This window comes from Rhinolophus sinicus, chromosome 14 (assembly GCF_057876585.1).
Source record: "Rhinolophus sinicus isolate RSI-liver-muscle chromosome 14, RSI-T2T, whole genome shotgun sequence".
NCBI classification, from domain to species: Eukaryota; Metazoa; Chordata; class Mammalia; order Chiroptera; family Rhinolophidae; genus Rhinolophus; species Rhinolophus sinicus.
In genome coordinates this window covers 152,956,975-152,974,980 of record NC_142514.1, presented here as the reverse complement: position 1 = coordinate 152,974,980, position 18,006 = coordinate 152,956,975, and the positions used below count along the sequence as shown (strand labels likewise).

The following is an 18,006-nucleotide window of genomic DNA, read 5'->3' as shown; positions in this document are numbered from 1 at the left end:
GTGTTTCCTGAGCTAATCACAGATCTACCTTCCCAGGTCAGGTGGGAACTGGGTTCCATGAAGATCATCCAGGTGATCCCTCCACCCCAGGGGCCCCATGTGAATGTGGCTGGGGCACTAGGGGCAGCAGGTGGGTAGATGTTAAATACAGGCTTCAGAGAGCCTCCCCACTCCGGTGTCTGAAGCAGCTTCTCATGCACAAAGAACCTCTCATTAACCACCAGGGTCACGAGGACGGGTGCCCCCGGAAACACCCTGTCTGGGCATCTGGTGAGTTCATTTTCTCATTCTCCAGGAAGCACATAATGTTCTTTCCTGAAAGCACAAATTACTACCCAGAGATGGACCAGTCCTTCTCTAAGGAACAAAGACTAACGCCCTCCATTACCCTATGATTGAATTTTGCTCTCCACAGAGCCAGAAGTGCTAGAACAGGGAAAAGAGAGGATATACTTAATGAGCTGCAGGCATAGAGGGCAGTGATCGTGGGGGAATAGCTGGTCCTCTCAGGAGGCTACTGTCTGGTCAAAGTTCTAGAGTCCCACAGAAAGGTGAACCACAATGCGGCTTACATTGTCCCACAAAATAACCTTGATTCTGGGGCCCCAGGTGAGATTCAGGAAATGTCCTATGAGAAAGTCATGTTTGAGCTACGACTGAAGTCTAGGTAGGAACTCACTAGGAGGAAAAAGAGAGGAATGATTCAGGAGCAGGAATAGCATGTGCAAAGGCCCTGAGGCAAGAGAGGCCAAGCACATTAGGAAAGCTGGAAGAAAACCGGGGCTGATGTGCAGAGGAGAAGGGAGCTGAACTTTGAAGGCTGGAGTGGCAGGTGGGGCTTGTACCAGTCAGGGCCTGGAAGGCCACATCCCCAGCACCGGTCTTTATCCCAAGGGCAAGGGGAAACCACTGAGGATTGGGTTTTGTGTGTGAGTGTGTGTGTGTGTGTGGGGGGGGGTAAAATATACGTAAAATAAATTTTACCTTTTTAACCATTTTTAAGTACATAGCTCAGTGGAATTAAGTACATTTATAGTTTTGTGCAACCATTACCACCATCCATCTCCAAAATTTTTCATCTTCCCAAACTGAAACTCTGTACCCAGTAAACAGTAACTCCCATTCCCCTCGCCCCCAACCCTTCACAGCCACCATTCTTTCTGTCTCTAGGAATCTGACTACTCTAGGTACCGCATATTAGTGGAATCATACACTATTTTGTCCTTTAGTGACTGATTCATTTAACTTAGCATAATATCCTCAAAGGTCACCCATGTTTGTAGCATGTGTCAGTGTTTCCTTCCTTTTTAAGGCTGAATGATATTCCATTGTATGTATAGACCACATTTGTTTGCCCGTTCACCTGTCTGTGGACACTTCGGTTGCTTCCACATTTGGCTATTGCTGCTCTGAAAAAGGGTGCATTGAGCTCATAGTTGATCCAATTGATTGCTTTGTGAAGGTTAGATTGGAGGAGGGGAAGCCATGAAAAGGCTCTCAAGGTGGTCCAGGGGAGCAGTGATGGCATCCTGGACCCATCCTGTGGCCACCGGGACGGAAAGACATGAATGGATTCAAGGTAGAGGGTAAAATAGACAGATATTAATCATGAGTAGAATATGGGGCCAAGGGAGAGAAAAGGAGGGAAGAAGCAGGAGAAATGGGAATGCCAAGCTTAAGCCTCCTCAGCAGCCCCGGTTTCCTTTCCCCTTTTCTCAGTCAAGCATGAAACTTTGGCTGGGCTACTGTGTCTGGCAGCAGGCCGAGGGCGTCGCACTCTAGGATGGGACTGTGGAAATAACTCTGGGCTTAGTCCTGGGTCCACCATGTACTCCCTGTGTGCCCTTAGATAAGACACTCGGGCTCTCAGAGCCTGTTTCCCTGTCTGGACAGGAAGAGTAAGTCCCTGCCTAAGTCACAGGGTTATTGAGGAGATCAGATCAGACCGTGTCTGCTAAGTGTTAGAGGCAAGACCAGTGTGAGGCATATTGTCAAGTCTTGGTCCCAGTAGGTGACCGTCACTGAGAGCCTGGGTTAGAGTCTGCTGGGGGAGTGTGGGTGTGGAGGCAGAGGGGTGGCCTCCAGCTGTGGGGTTCCTCATGACCTGGAGACCATACCTAGCTGAGAGGACATCTTCCCAGTCCTGAGGGCTGGGACCAGAAAGCAGACGTTTCTGCCCTGTCCCAGGGCTCTCACCCAGGGACCTGAGATAGAGGGCATTAGCCCCTTTCCGGGCAAGTTCAATGCCCCGACCTAGCTTCCAGCCCAGAGCCAGGCTGGGGCAGACCCCAGCTTTTGTCCCCAAAGATGCCCCGACATCCACGTCCAGGCCCACCTAGGGATGGAGGGCAGGGTGAAGGTCTCCTTCCTCTCTGTGATTCCTCTAGAGAGGAACTCTAGGGGATTTGGGTTGACGTTATCTGCAGATGGCTCTAAGGGGTGAGGGAGAAAGGAGCTGCCTGTGCTGAAGCACCCCCTAAAGGGGGACTTAATGCTGTTTTGTCGTTGTTGCCAGCTGACAGTGGTTTATTAGTGGGTGGTCGTGGTGGGAATTGAAAGGATAGGATCTACTGGTAGCTTCTGATATTTATAATCTCAGACCTGAAATCTGGAGATAATATAAATATTAACAGCTGATGTCCAAAGGGTACCCACTGCATGCCAGGCTCCCTGTGCTAAATACTTTCCATACATTGCTCACCACAACCTTTGAGGTAGTACTACTATTATCCCCTCTTTATGGATAAGGAAACTGAGGCATAGATGGGTTAAATGACTTACCTAAGGCCACATAACTATTAAGTCACAGGATCTGAGCCCAGGTGTATCTGGCTGCAGAGTGCAGCTCTAATCACTGTATACACTGCCTCACAGGTCTGTGACTCATTTTCCTGTATCCCCCATTCCCCCAGGGCCCCTGGGGGGCATCATCATGCTGTAGTGGGCTCTGGACTGAGGGGCCAGGGACCTAGGCCCTCACCTTCTCTGTTCCTAGCTTGCTGTGACCTTGGGCAGGTCATCTCCTCTTCTCTGGGCCTCAGTTTCCTCATCTATAAAATGAAAGGGCTAGGTTGAAAGGCCATTAAGGTATTCCCAGCTTGGAAATCCACAAGGAAGCCATTGTAGGTTGGAGCCCATGGGCAGCCCTGCCACTTAATAACTATGTGACCGTGGGCCAGTTACCTAATCTTTCTGAGCCTCGATTCCTTTGTTAAATTGAGTGTGTGACATTCTTCTTCTGTCACAAGGTTATTGTAAGGAAGAAATAAGATCATATGTTTAAAGTGCTTACTTGGCACAGCACCTACAGCTTAGCTAAATTCAAGAAATAATTTCCCTGTTTTTCTTCTTATTATTTAATTATAAAGGGTTACCAGCTTGACTTCCAAGATAATGTTTTTGAGCATGCCTATCCTGAATGTTTTAATATATGTACGTCCTCTCACAACTGACATACTCATATATTCACATACACGCATCCCTTTACTCAGAAATGTGCACCCTCACGTCTATAACACTTGCTTGTTCATACGCACACCTCGTCTCTGACACACACATTTCCTCGCCTCTCCCACACACTCTCACACATGAGTGCACACACACATACACACACACAGGAGTTGTGCACACACATCCTCTGTGCTCTCTGTCCCTCCTCGGCAGCCCTGCTAGTGTACTGGACCCTGGCCTTCATCACCAAGACCATCAAGTTTGTCAAGTTCTACGACCACAATATCGGCTTCTCGCAGCTGCGCTTCTGCCTCACGGGGCTGCTGGTGGTCCTCTATGGGATGCTGCTGCTCGTGGAGGTGAACGTCATCCGGGTGAGGGTAAGCAGGCCTCTCCTCGGCTGCCACCCACCTGCCCGCTACCCACCTGGGCCAGAGCGGGGCTTCTGACCAGTGTCCTGCCCTGGGGCGTGGGCCGCCACCCTGCTTCTTAACCAAGCCCTAGAAGGAGTCAGCTTTTTCTACCTGACCCCCAAAGGAGAGTTGAGGCCAGTGGGAGAAGTGTAGGGAGAAATATTCCACCTGGCCCAGCGGCCCAGAGGTAGAGGAGGTGAAAGGATGTGTTAGCCAAATTTACAGGATTCTGGGTTTAATCCCACAGAGAGAAAATAAAAGCTTTAGGTACTGGCTTCTCCGAGTTTATTTGATGGGGGGCGGCTTGTGTTTTATTTTAATGTATTCATTTAGTTACACATATACATGAATGAGTAAATGAGGCTGCATACGTGTCTTTTGTTTTGTTGTTATTTTTGCTTGCCCCCTTTCCCTCTCTCAGGTTTCTACCCTCCCCTCCCTGACCTTTTCCTCCCCAGGTTAACAACCTAGTATGTGTTCTTCCATTGCTTATTTTTATTACTATAATGCCATAAACTTGTATCTATTCAGGGTTTTTTTCCTCAACATATAGGTATACAGTTTTTTTCTCTCAATATTTGTTTTATAGAAATGGGATCACATACACAGTTTTATGCATCTTGCTTTTCTCATCCGACAGATATCTCTTAGGACTCCCTCCAAGCCTGGTATGGCTAGTTTTCTTAATGGCTGCATAATATTCCATCATGTGGATGAGCCATAATTTACTCAGCTCTTACCCTATTGATGGGGATTCACTTTGTTGCCGAGTTTTTGCCTTCACAAATAATGGCATATTAAACATACTTGTGTCTTTATGTATTCTGCTTGTATTTCTATGGGAGAGAGTCCAAGGAAGGGAGTTGCTGCTTCAAAGGGTCTGTGTGTTTTAAGTTTTAATTAATGTTGCAGGTTGCCTTCCAGAAAAGCAGTAATCTACCAGCAACGAATTAGACAACCCTCCCTTCCTCCAGCCAGCAGTGGGGGTTATAGCCATTTCTAATTCGGGCCAGTCTGATGAGTGTAAAATGCTACTTTAATTTGCATTCCTCTGACTCCTCTGCTTTTAGTTGATTTGCAGGATACAAAGGTCTTATACATTCCCTGCCTCAACTGACCCTCGTAGCACCCCTGTGATGCAAGTACCATCCCCTTTTTAGATGAGGAAACATTTTAGATGAGATTTGTTCAAAAACACCTAGCTATTAAGTGGAGGATGCAGGATTCAAACCCGGGTCTACATGGCTGTACATGAAACATGGTGGAGTCCTCAGATTTGTGGAGAAGAGGGTATATGAGAGATCTCTGCTCTTCCCCCACCCGACTGGAACCCAACCAGGGCATTTAGAGCAAGCCTCAATGAAGAGTTACAAGTCAGGAGGCCCCGGTGCTGGTGGCCAAGCAGTTTTGATGTTCCTTTTCCTGGAAATAGGCCAACGATGGCCTCATCTGTTAGAGGCCAAGGGTGGGATGTCATAACCCCAGATTTCACTGGGACAAACTGGAGAATGGCGAGAAGTTGCACTTACCGATCCCCAGTGGACTGTGTGCCCCACAGAGGTACATCTTCTTCAAGACGCCGCGGGAGGTGAAGCCCCCTGAGGACCTGCAGGACTTGGGGGTGCGCTTCCTGCAGCCCTTTGTGAACCTGCTGTCCAAAGGCACCTACTGGTGGATGAACGCCTTCATCAAGACGGCCCACAGGAAGCCCATTGATCTCCGAGCCATCGGCAAGCTGCCCATCGCCATGAGGGCGCTCACCAACTACCGGCGGCTCCACGAGGCCTTCGATGCCCAAGCGGTCAGTGGGCACAGCCACACGGCCTGTTCCCTGCCCTCTGGTGGAGAGTCACAGATGGGGACCTCAGAAAGCATCAGGTCAAACCCCTGGTGGGACAGGCAGGGAAACTGAGGCCCAAGGAGGGAAGGAGGCTTGCCCTAAGTCACACAGTGAACCAGGGACAAGTTCAGGACCAAAGAGTCATCAAGTTGTCACAGTTGCAATGGCTCTTAAGGTCTAACACCCTCATTGTCCAGGTGGGGAAACTGAGGCCCTGAGAAGGGAAGTGACCCCACTGAATTCCCCAGGCCCTGTGCTCGCTCTTCTGGAGCTCAGTGACTGTAAAGGTGGGGATTTTCACCCGTTTTAGAGAGCAGGGTCATTAATGGCCTGATTCTTACAATAATTCTATGAGTTGGGCCAGGCAAAGATCTCCCTATATCACTGAGGAAGAAACTAAGGCACCAAGAAAAGCCATGACCTCCCCAGAGCTGGCCCACAGCTGACAAATGACAGAGCTGACCTGACTCCCAGTACAGTGCTCCTTTGCTGCCTCTGCCCTAGCACAGTGGGGAAACACTGAGGCGGTTACAGTGGCAGGTGGTAACAAGTGAGTGTGGCATATATCACTCTCACTACAGTGCTATGCTCATCACATAGTACCTGAGCAGCTCTGTGACGTCGATCAAGCTCTTGGCCTCAGTTTCCCCATCTGAACCATGTTGGCATTGATAAGGCCCACCCAACCGTGCCCTTGGGGGCTCCATTTCATCCTGGAGTTCCCCTATTTGCAGCAGATGTGGCCACTGGGTGTCCCCAGGCAGCAGGAGCCAGGGGCTTCCTGGGATGCCGGGCCCGGCTCTGAACGGGCCCTCAGCCACTCTGACCTGACTGTGGGTCTCTCTGGGCAGCAGAAGGACACACAGAGCCCACAGGGGGCCCGGGCCATCTGGCAGGCACTCTGCCATTCCTTTGGGAGACGCCTGGTCCTCAGCAGCACTTTCCGCATCTTGGCCGACCTGCTGGGCTTCGCGGGGCCCCTGTGCATCTTTGGAATCGTGGACCACCTCGGGAAAGAGAACGGCGTCTTCCAGCCCAAGGTAGGTCACCCAGGAGGAGAGCAGGGCAAACCTCTGGGAGGTTTTCTCTAGTGAGTGTGAATGTGCCAGAGACTGAAATGTGTGAGCTGTGGCTGAACTAGGGCAGCTCCTTACACACTCACAAAGCCCTTGGCTATATCCCCCTCCAAAGATGCTCTGCATCCTGTCAAGAGAAATGCCAAGAGGTGAGCTTGTGCCCCGAGAGGATTTCTGGTGCCCTGCTCTCCTCTCCACACCATTACCACCATCGTACCTCTCCCAGTTATTTAGTCACTGAGGAAGTTGCAGGAAGTGCACTAGCCAGTGTCTAGGGCTTTTGTGATGTATTGGCTTTTAGGTCCTGTCATCTTCATAGACTCTAAACACCTTTTCAGGGATCTGGCTTCCTCAGTTCTGTATATGCATAGCACTCCAAGTTCTCCAGGGGCATCTTGGGGGTAGGGGACTAGGAAAGCTCCAGGCACAGGGCTTTTTCTCCCCCCACTCCAAAATTCATGCAGAGCTGCCCCGGTTATAATACATTGAACTTTTCATTAAACTGTCCTTTTCAAAAAGAGTTTCATATCTTAAAAATACTTGACGCTCACGGGACTAGATGATATCCACTGGCCTTTCCAGCTCTAAAGATGCTACAAACTGAAATTCGTTGGACAAAAGACACAGAAAAATCTTTCTGGGGGTTTATTTTCCCTGCTTGGGGCAATAGCATCCTCTCTGGGGTGGGGTAGGGTGGGGTACTTAATTCTTTCATCTGTTTCTTTGCTGCCACTTAGGTTTAGATGGTCACAAAATGGAAAAACTTTCATCTCTAATGAGACTCACAGTTTTATTTTCCCAGCAAGAACATCATTATAACCTTTTAACCACAAACAGAGAATCCAAAAATGAGGCAGAGAATTACTAATTAGGGATCTTAGTAATTTATGATATTCCCTTGTGCAATGTTATCTATCTCATGGGCTTCAGAATCGCAGATAACATTTCATCCTCCGGAGGTTTATATGAATTTTTTTCCTGTGTTATAATTAATCAGCTGAGCACTTTTGGTCAGAAATATGAAACACTCCAAGTCCATTTGATTTATTCAGCAAACGTTTCTTGAATCCTACTACTTGTATGTGTCAGACCTGGGTTAGGCTGTGGGACGACGGAGGCAATGGTTATGATAAGGACTATTCACAATAGTAACAACCACTTACTGACTGCTTAATACATGCCTGACTGTGCAGGAGTTACCCATGTGTTATCTCATTTAATCTCTGAAACAACCCTTTGGGTAAGTTTTATTTTTTTTGTACCAGCTTTATTGAGATGTGATTCACATCATATAATTTATGAGATAGGGACTTTTATTTCTGTTTTACAGATGAGGAATTAGAAGCTCAGAGAGGTTAAGTAATTTTCTATCGGTTCTCTCAGCTAGTTAGTGATAAAGTCAGCATTTGAACCCAAGTCTCTTAGTCTTACACTTACAATCATGATGCTAAATTGACTATTATTATTATTATCGAGCCATTACCTCTGGATCCAAGGATTGTGATAGCCAATGGAGGAGATAAAAATCTAAATAAGATATTTTTATATCATGTGTTACATACTACATACACTTAGGTATATACAGAGAACTCTGGGAAGAGGAAGTGATTGACTCAGCCATGATAGGTTCGTAGAGGAGAGGGTTATTTAAATGGGGCCTTAACAGATGAATAGGAGTTGACCGGGCTAAGATGGGCAGATTTCTTGCTTAATCAAGTATGTGAGGACTCTTTTTGCTTATTTAGACTTTGATGGCTTTTGAGGCCTTCTCTGGCTTTTGAGTCTGTGAACTTTACCTGGCCCAAAAAGAGAGGGGGAAAAGACCGCTTCTCTTTTCCATAAGACTGTTCAACCTTTTAGCTTAAGTCTGACCATAAGTGATCCCAGAATACTCTACATTGGTAATCCCACAACTTCATGGAGCCAGTTATTAATATTAGGAGGAAGTGACACAGGCTAGAGCCCTTATCTGCTTGTCCGCATTGTCTTTTTCTTGTGTTTCCCCAAAATCATGTGGGATTCTCCTCAGGAGACAGCTCTGAGGCAGGATGCACCAAAGAGATGTGAGAACAGCACTTAGAATATGTTAGTTCCTCTGAATGTTAGTTTTGACTTCTCTTTTTATTTATACACCAACCCTGGGCTTTATTGCCCTCTCACTGGAATGCTCTTGTCCTAGTTACTTGTCAGCACATAAATCCCCGAGACAGATGGCCCTGCCTCAGTGGCAGCAGGCCTTACCAGATTTAATATTTGTTCCTTGCGGCCCAAATACAATCAGCAAATTACAGACATAGAAACAAGAGTTGAAAGTAAATATAGTCTCTAATATCAGCAACAGAGAATCTTCACTCTTGCGGTTGCCTGGGATATGACTTAATTCTCATTTGGGCTTCTGGGCCCAGAAAACAGGAGAAAGAGGTCATTTATTGAGGTCATTTGGTTGATCCCCCTTCCTCGCAGCAGCTCTACCCCAGAGAGACAGGAGCTATTCTGGTCTTTATGAAGCTACAAGGAGGGGAGGGTTCTAGCTGCATGTTAGTGTTTAACAAGCCTCTCGGTGAGAAAGACCTTCTTTCCACTCAGCCTGTATTTACCCAGCTTCAGGCGGCACAGGCAGGCACAGGCAGGCACCACTGTTTACTTCATCATCAGTGGCTGCCCTGTCCTCCCTTCCCTTTCCAGGACACTGGCAGTTGGCAAGAATCATACCACCCTTGGCATCTGCAAGGACAAACATTTTTCATTTCTTTAATTATTAGAAGTGTCTCATGGCCTGCCAAATCGTTGACTCTCCTGTCCCCCTGCCACTCCCCCAGAAAAAGCTGTGACCCAGGCTGGGCACAGCCCATGATATATCTCTTTCCAGCCCCCAGCCCCGCCCTACCCCCACCCACAATCTGTCACCTGCCATGGATGCCACTGATCTGTCTGAAGGGTGATGAAATTGGAATCACAAAGAACTGCGGGTGTCTGAAACCTGCCAGCGCTCCTCTAGGCTGTCAGCTGAGCAGAGAAAGAAGGAACATTCTGAGTGTGATCTCAGGGCCAAAGCTTTGAACGGCCTCTGAATCTCAGCGGGAAAATGTGTGTAGGGTTGTGAGTGTGTATGTGTTTGTTTCTGAACGAGTTCTCCAGGGAACTGCTTATGATTCTGTATGTAGATCCTTCTGTTTGTCCTTGTGTCTCGTGGTTTGTCTTTTTCCATGTGTGTCCATGTCCCCACTTGGGTGCCTGTATTTGTGACTCTCCCTATGGGTGACTTTGTGAATGTGCATGTATTTCTGTGACTTTGTCATGTCAGTGTGAGGATTCATCTCTTCATGACAACATCCCGGCAGCTTCTCTGGCCGGGCATGCCTCCCTTTACCTCACTAACCCCTTCTCAGCAACCAAGACTCAGCTCAAATTATGTCACCTCCTCCAGGAAGCCTTCCTCTGGTTAAATTAGATGCGCTGCCTCTGTGCTCCCATAATATCCTATGCTTGTACCATCAAAGCAGCCCTGTCTCCTTACTGGACTGACCCTGAGTCCCCTAAGACAAGAACTGCATTGTCCCACCTCTGTGAGCCCAGCTCCATGCCTGACGCCCGGGACGCACAAGAGAAATGATTCTTCAACAAATAATGCAGAAGTTAGCGTTTATTGAATGCTTACACTTACTCGTTTTTTAAACCTGCACTGTTACATTAAATCTTCACAACAACTCCGTGAAGTAGAAACCCTTCATGGCCTCATTTTACAGGTGAGGAAACTGAGGCTCAGAGAAGTTCAGCAGTGACCTAAGGACACCATGGCTAATATATAATGAGTCAGGGCTCTTACTGAGATATAGCTGCCCCAAAGTCTAGGTGCTATAACACCATGTCAAATGGTTGTAGACAGATGAGTGGGTGGGTGTATCGGTCCATGCGTGGTCAAAGATACTCCTCATTGTTTTCACCCATGGCCATCCAGGTCTGGGACCTATGGGCAGTCCACATTTTGGCCCCTGCCAAAATTGGAAGCAAGAGCCCAAGGGACCACCTCTCCTTTAAGCTCCAGAGAACAAGGGAAGGGAGTCTTTCCAGTCACACCTCTGGCCAGGGAGGGGTATTGGGGGAGCAGAACTGTAGAATCAAGAGCTCAGGTCCTAGTTCTAGGTGCACCTCTGCCACAAACTAGCTTTATACTCCTCAGCAGTCACTTACATTCTGCAGGCCTTGCCTCGCTCAAGGGCAAAATGAGGAAATGTGTAAGAATTTCTATAGAAAGTAGATAGGGGATGGAGATCATATGCATTGAGTAATTTAAAAAATACTTACTGAGCACAACTAGGAAATCCCTGGAAACAAACAATTTATTCCCTGAGAGATTATAGAAATGTGAGACTGGGGCATTTGATCTTCCAAAGTATTTACCTTCCACCAAATGTCAAGTTGTAGGTCCTTGGACTTTTCTCTCCTGCCATGATGCCTTCGGGATGCCGGGCAGTGGCCAGTGCCCTCACACCCATTGACAGCTTCCCAGGGCCCTCTTCTCACTAGGCTTCACCCGGGCCTGCCATCCTTGGGCAGCACCCCAACCCTCTTTGGCTAATCTAGTCCCTCTCCTTATTCAGAACTTAACTATACTGGACGCCATCATTTTTAAGCTGTCTCCTTGAAGAGAGATGAGATAACGACTTAATAACTTATACCTGTAGGGAGATTTTTATTTTAACAGGTCACAAAATTGTTGATCCAATAGAAATAAAGTTTGTGACTCTCGGGTGTATGCGTTGCAGGGAGAAGGGGTCCAGGCTTTGCCTTTAGAGCTGCAAAATGAATCTGTTGCCTTGTTAAAAATGTACAAATATTGATGAATGCATTTAGCAAATACCATCCATAGCCTAACCAACATTTACGATCCATTGATTTTTCCAGCCCTCATTCTCCAGCCTATGTGTTTTCTGATCATTGTAACACAGCACACGCGTGGCATTCCACGCTGCTCAAGAGCTTTCATGATGATCAATGTCCTTGGGTACATAGAATTCCCATGAGTATCATAATATACCTGACCATTTCCTACGGTTGGGCATTTACATGGATTTTTGCACTCTGTCCTGCTCTAATCCAAAGATAAAACATCTTTGAATATACAGCCATCTCCTTGTTATATTATTTCCTTTGGGATGCATTTCCATGATGTACTTTGTTGCTTTAAAATAACGGACTCCATTTTCCAGAGCTGGGCCTCTGCCCAGGACAATAGAGCAGGATTCCAAGGCGAATTAAACAGGACCAGGTTTTCCCAAGCCCTCGTACATTCATTTTTTACTCAGAACCAGCCACATGAGCATGTTTCTGTCCCCGACAACTCATAAGCTTGTAGCTGACAGTAAGAGACTCAAGGTCAAAAGGCTGGATGAGGTCTAGGCCGTGGGTCTGGGGTAGAGTTTTGGGCATCACACAGGTTCATGTTCATATATTCTCCCTGACCAGCATGTGGCCTGGGGCCAGCCACTTAGCTGTGCTGAAACTCCGTTTCCTCGTGTATAAAACTGGGCTAATACCGATACCCTTCCCACTACGGTTCTATGAGGATGGAGTTCTGCACCTGATAAATATTGTGTCCTGCCCCTGGCTCCTCCGCAACACTGCAGCCCAATGTTAAGGTCCATTTTGCTGCTTCCAGCCCACTCTTACCCACTACCTTCTCCCTCTGGTACTTTGACAAATGACAAAGAGTCGGGGCCTTCAGGCCTCAGTCAGCCTTCATCTAAGAGTCCTGCGTGTATCCCTCCATGGTCTTACTGTGTCTGCTTCCTGCTGTCCCCAAAAGGGAAAGATCGCTGTTCCACGGAGCAAGGGAGAGACAGTGGTAAGCAGGACTAGCTCCACAGAGCACGGAGGGCTGGTTTACAGGGCCCTGTTGAACTGAGAGGCAAGATCTTTTCTCCCATCAGGATGCCCTGTATCCAGGATCCAGGAATTTCTGACTCTAAGAAAAGGACTCCACTCGGACTCCTGCCCCACTCAGCCTGACCATAGTCATGGACATGCCCTCAGCAACTTCTCCTCAGTTTCTTCCCACCACTCTTTACCCTGCAGCAGCTCCCACACCTTTCCAAATAGCTTGCAGAGGTCAGAGCAGAGTCTCAGAAAGGGGAGAGTTCTGTCTTCATGGAAATATTGGTGGGGCTCTGCTGGGGAGCCATGAACTTAATCAAGATCAAAATTTTCTTGGGAGCTCTTGATGCTGAATTTGGAAACAGTCATGATGCTGTTCCCTGATATCTTTAGCAACAAAGTCAAAACGTTTGTTTTTTCCCACTGCTTATCATCTGAGATCTTGTTGAAGGTGCAGCAAGGGAAACTTAAATTTAATAGGAGGTCCTGGGAGCCCACAAGTCTGGGAGGCTTGGGTCTGAAATCTTTTCAGTTTATTATAGGCTGATAGATGAGTTCCCGTCTCTCTCCCGGAAGCATTACAGTGTCATGTTTTCCACTGGTCTGTTCTGCCCAGAAATTATTACAGAGCAGGCTGTTGGTGAGTGTGCAACAAGGCCTCAGCTGATTCTGATTTTTTTTTTAACTTTTATTTATTTTAAGTGTGTTTTTCCAGGACCCATCAGCTCCAAGTCAAATAGTTGTTTCAATCTAGTTGTGGAGGGCACAGCTCACAGTGGCCCAGGTGGGGATCAAACTGGCAACCTTGTTGTTAAGAGCACCGCGCTCTAACCAACTGAGCTAACCAGGCTTCCCCCCACCCCCGATTCTGTTTTTATGGCAGAGAACACACATCATGGGATTAATGTTCTAGCACTCCTGGTGTTGGCTGCTCTGTGATTCGCTCTATTTATTCTCGTTCCGTTCAGAGTGATCTCCCCTGAGCCTGGTGGCCACAATGCAGGAAGTCATGTTTATGAGCGTGAGGTTAGAACTGGGCCACATTCTGTTCCCCTAAGAGGGATGATGAAGAGGGTATAGGCAGCCCTCCCTGTAATTGAAAGAATGTTTAGTTGGATTTATCAGTCTGATTTTTCACTCAACAATTGCACAAGGCTTTGCAAGCATGAAGGGTCCTATAATAATGGCCATTATGGCACAGTAACGGGTATGAATGGTGGTCTTTGTGCTGCAATGACAGCCACCTCTGACCTTCTCTTTCCAACAGACACAATTTCTCGGGGTTTATTTTGTCTCATCCCAAGAGTTCCTTGCTAATGCCTACGTCTTAGCCGTGCTTCTGTTTCTTGCCCTCCTACTGCAAAGGACATTTCTGCAAGCATCCTACTATGTCGCCATTGAAACCGGAATTAACTTAAGAGGAGCAATGCAGGTACTTGGATGATTATTTTTTCACTTCATAATAAGAACCACATGACGTGTCCTCATGGGCACTCAAGAATAATGCTGCTGTGACTTTATTTTTCTGTGTGGCTCTTTAACAGTGTTTCTGAAACAATGACCATTGACAAAGCAGTGTGGGATCGTGGAAAGTGCCTTGGATTGGACTTGGGAAATGTAGTTCTAGCCCTGGTTCCGCCTTGGATTACACCCCAGATGTCAGCCCTTAGACCTCCACATTTTCCAGCCTTGAATGGGACAGACATCACTAATCGATCACATCACTCTTTCCTGCTGAATGCAAATCCAGCCTCAGGATCCTTCTCTAGATACTGTTTCAGAGTTCTGCTACCAGACAGTCTTCTTTGGGTGCAAAACGGGAAACATGTTTGACCACCAGGACTGGAGAGCCTCTAAGACCTACTGGGTCATAATGAGAGAGACCTTTCTGGTCTGATAGGTACCTTGGGTCTAGCTTCTTGCTCCTGCCTCCCACAGGTTCCTTCCTTCTCAGAGTCAGTTAGAAGGATGAGCAAAGTCAAGGACGATTCAGGATCCCTTTACGCAAGGTAGTGATGAGAGTTGTCTAAGTCCCAGTGTTTTTATGAGAATTTTGGTTCAGCTGTTGGCATGGAGAGACCCAGTATGATCGTGGTATACATAGGAGAGAAGTTTCTTTTTCACAGGGCTGGGATGGCAGCTTCACAATCATCAGAGACCTTGGTTCTTTCTGCAGTGTTGCTCTGCCAGTCTTCTCACAATTACTTTTGTCTTATGGTTTAAGATGACTATTGAAATTGCCACTGTTGTGTCTACATTTAAACCAGCAGAAGAAAGATGGGCCAATAGGAGGGAATGCTGCCTTCTTTTAAAATCATAATACAGAAGTTGCACATATTCTCTTCCATCTCATTAATGAGAAATTCCCCACATGGCCCTACCTAGAGAGGTTAAAAAGTGTGATCTTTATTCTTGAAAGCCATATATACCCACTGGAAATTCCTCTTGTGAAAAGGAGAGATTGGCTATTGGGGGACAACTCCAGATTCCACCATATCCAGCAATTCCTCTGACGTCAGTAAAACACTAGGAAGTTGTGACTAGATCCCAAAGCCACCTCATTCTTCAAAAATGTTCCTCAGAATCATTAACATTGACTGGTCCTCGGGGAGCCAGGATCAGAGGCTTTGCAGAAAAGGGACTAAGAGAAGCAGGGGACAGCCTGGGCTAGGGACAGTGTCAGGACCCAGACTCCGGTTGTCTTGGTGTACTACATGTGTGTGTATGGGTGGCACCCCCTAAAAATGTGTAGTGCACAAGCTGTGCAGCAGTACATGACAACACTGCCATCCTCAGTGGTTTTTCATTGAGAAAGCAGAGCCATTTCCTCAGGAATGTCATCAGGTGAGAATGATGGAAAGAGCCCAGGAAAATCCAAGACCCTCTAAGATTCATAGGGGCTCAGAACTAGGAGGAACCAAGCTATTGCTCAGTTCAGAAAACCTCTCTGAAAATCCCAGCCCCTGCGCAGACCCCTCCAGTGACAGGCAGGCATGCACCACCACAAACAACAGCCAATTTTTTAGTCAAACAGTTTTGTAATTAAACCTACTTTCGATTTGTAAGTCATCTATAACTCGCACTCTGGCCCAGTATTTTCCAATTATACTAAAAGAGCCAAAAATGGTTTTTTAATGTATTAGCATGTAATTGTTTTTATCAAACTGTCTGAATCTTTTGCATTAATAAGAGAGAGTGATTCATATGCCACCAAAAGGAAATTCTAGCATCAATTATGGAAACGAATTAGAAAACTCTCTGTCAGAGATTTACAGAAAAGTATAGATAAAGGTCTGTGTCTTCGTGAGTTTGAGAATAATCACATTTCTTGCATGAAAAGTTATTAATCAAAATTCTTGTTATATATATATATATATACATACATATATATATATATATATATATATATATATTTTTTTTTTTTTTTTATTTTTTTTTTTTACATTCTAGCTATCGGATGGTTGTGTATTTCTAGTATCCTGATCTTTAATAATGCTTACTTTGGTAGAGTCTATGTTTCTGCTTCACTAGGTTTATTATTCTTTGAAGACCAATTTCACATAACCTAGGATGTGCATGATTTGCCCAAAAATGTTATTGCCATTATTTTAAGCCTTATCTATGGTCTATATAAAATTACAAAAAGACATAGAATAGGTTTATGCTTTAAGCAAATCTGACCCACAGAAAAGCCTGGGTTTACACAAAAGATGAATTAAGGGCTGGGAATTAGCCTTACAACAGAATGCATGATAAAATTTCATTTGAGAGCAGGCATCCCAAGGACAGTTAAGACAGGAAAGCATTTTAACTTTTTCAAGAGCGCATAGCCTGAAAATTGTCATCTTTCTGGGAGGTACAATCACTCTGCACGTAGAGGTTTTAGGTTCAGAGCTCATGGAGAACCATTACTCTGGTTGTTCCCATCTGCCTGGGGGGAGGCAGAGCAAGGTTCTCAGGGTGGCTGGACTCTGGGATGCTGCCGGAGCTGATTGACACACATATGTCATATTTCACATAAGACGTTCACAGTGTGATCCCTGGTTTTATTTCAAGGTTCAGTTAAGACAGGACTTGGCCTCAGAGCATTACCCTCCCCCGGTTGGAGATGGCCACACTAAAACAGATGGTTGCCCCACTCCATCATTTTTATGGCTCTGAAGTGTGCTCTCCCCTGGCCTCTGGTAAATCAAGAACATGAAGATCTGCTTTTAAGATTTAAGAGCGAATTAAGTCCTGTCCCCAAGGGAGAAGTCTTGCTTGTCTGAGAAGAGGCTTGCCATGCCATGCTGGCGTGGATTCCTCACTTGAAATCTGCCTCTCTGATTTGCCTGATCTGTCATCAAAGCCCTTTACCTCTCCAAGCCTTAGTTACCTCATTTGTGAAATTGGAACAATGATGCAGGGTTGCTCTGTGCTCCAAAGTGGGAATGTCTGAGAAGCCCTTGACACATTATAGACATATGGCAGGCATCTGGGCTGGTGACTAGGATGACAATGATGACAAATGTAGAACACTCTGTTCTCATTTCTAGACCAAGATTTACAATAAAATTATGCACCTGTCCACCTCCAACCTATCCATGGGAGAAATGACTGCTGGGCAGATCTGTAACCTGGTTGCCATTGACACCAATCAGCTGATGTGGTTTTTCTTCTTGTGCCCAAACCTCTGGGCTATGCCAGTACAGGTAAGGGACATTGCTTTGGCGGGGAGTTGGAGAGGGGACACAAAACCAAAATCTGCTGGTACATGCTCAGTGACTAAGAGTTCACCATCTTCCATTCCATGTTGGCCTGTATCTTCCACTCCCCTGGGGTCTCTGCAGGGAATACCCCTGGGTCCCTATACTGTCTCACACTCTGTAAATATCTAGCCATCTCTCTTGATGATCAGAAAAGACAGTGCCATTAAGACTTTTAAAATGCAGCTTAAAAACCTTTACAAAAAAAACACACAGAATAATCATATGTGGAACACCTTTGTAGGCATTAAAAATTATGTTGTAGCAAAGTGCTTAATTACATTGAAAAGTGTTCTGATATATTTTTAAGCAATAAGTAAATTATAAAATAGTATGTGTAGTGTACTCACTACTAAATTGGAACATATGTGTGTGTGTATGTGTGTGTGTGTGTGTGTGTGTGTGTGTATATATATATATATATATATATATATATATATATATGTATATATATAATTTGCACAGATTTACATAGAAGAAAGAACTGGAAGGTCCCAAGTGATTTTTATTTTCTTTATGCATTTCTAAATTCTCCAACAAACATGCATTATTTTTGAAAATCAAAAGCATGATTGTTTTTAAAACCAAACAACCTTTGAGGCTGGCTC

At 46.0% G+C, this 18,006-nt stretch overlaps 1 protein-coding gene across 11 annotated transcripts in view; it reads left to right on the top strand.

The window, feature by feature from the left end:
- ABCC8 (ATP binding cassette subfamily C member 8) overlaps positions 1 to 18,006 on the top strand; it is a 76,961-nt gene that overhangs the window by 7,646 nt on the left and 51,309 nt on the right. For 4 of the 11 annotated variants that reach the window (XR_012497534.2, XR_016018767.1, XM_074336083.2 and 1 more), the window contains exons 4-9: positions 37 to 270; positions 3,664 to 3,830; positions 5,422 to 5,664; positions 6,555 to 6,743; positions 13,921 to 14,085; positions 17,189 to 17,344. Coding sequence is in view for 9 of the 11 variants with exons in the window: in XM_074336083.2 (XP_074192184.2) it covers positions 37 to 270; positions 3,664 to 3,830; positions 5,422 to 5,664; positions 6,555 to 6,743; positions 13,921 to 14,085; positions 17,189 to 17,344 (1,154 nt within the window). In the remaining 2 variants the exon portion in view is untranslated. The remainder of the gene's footprint in view (positions 1 to 36; positions 271 to 3,663; positions 3,831 to 5,421; positions 5,665 to 6,554; positions 6,744 to 13,920; positions 14,086 to 17,188; positions 17,345 to 18,006) is intronic. The other 7 variants (XM_074336081.2, XM_074336082.2, XM_019746609.3 and 4 more) reach the window with 7 other exon arrangements.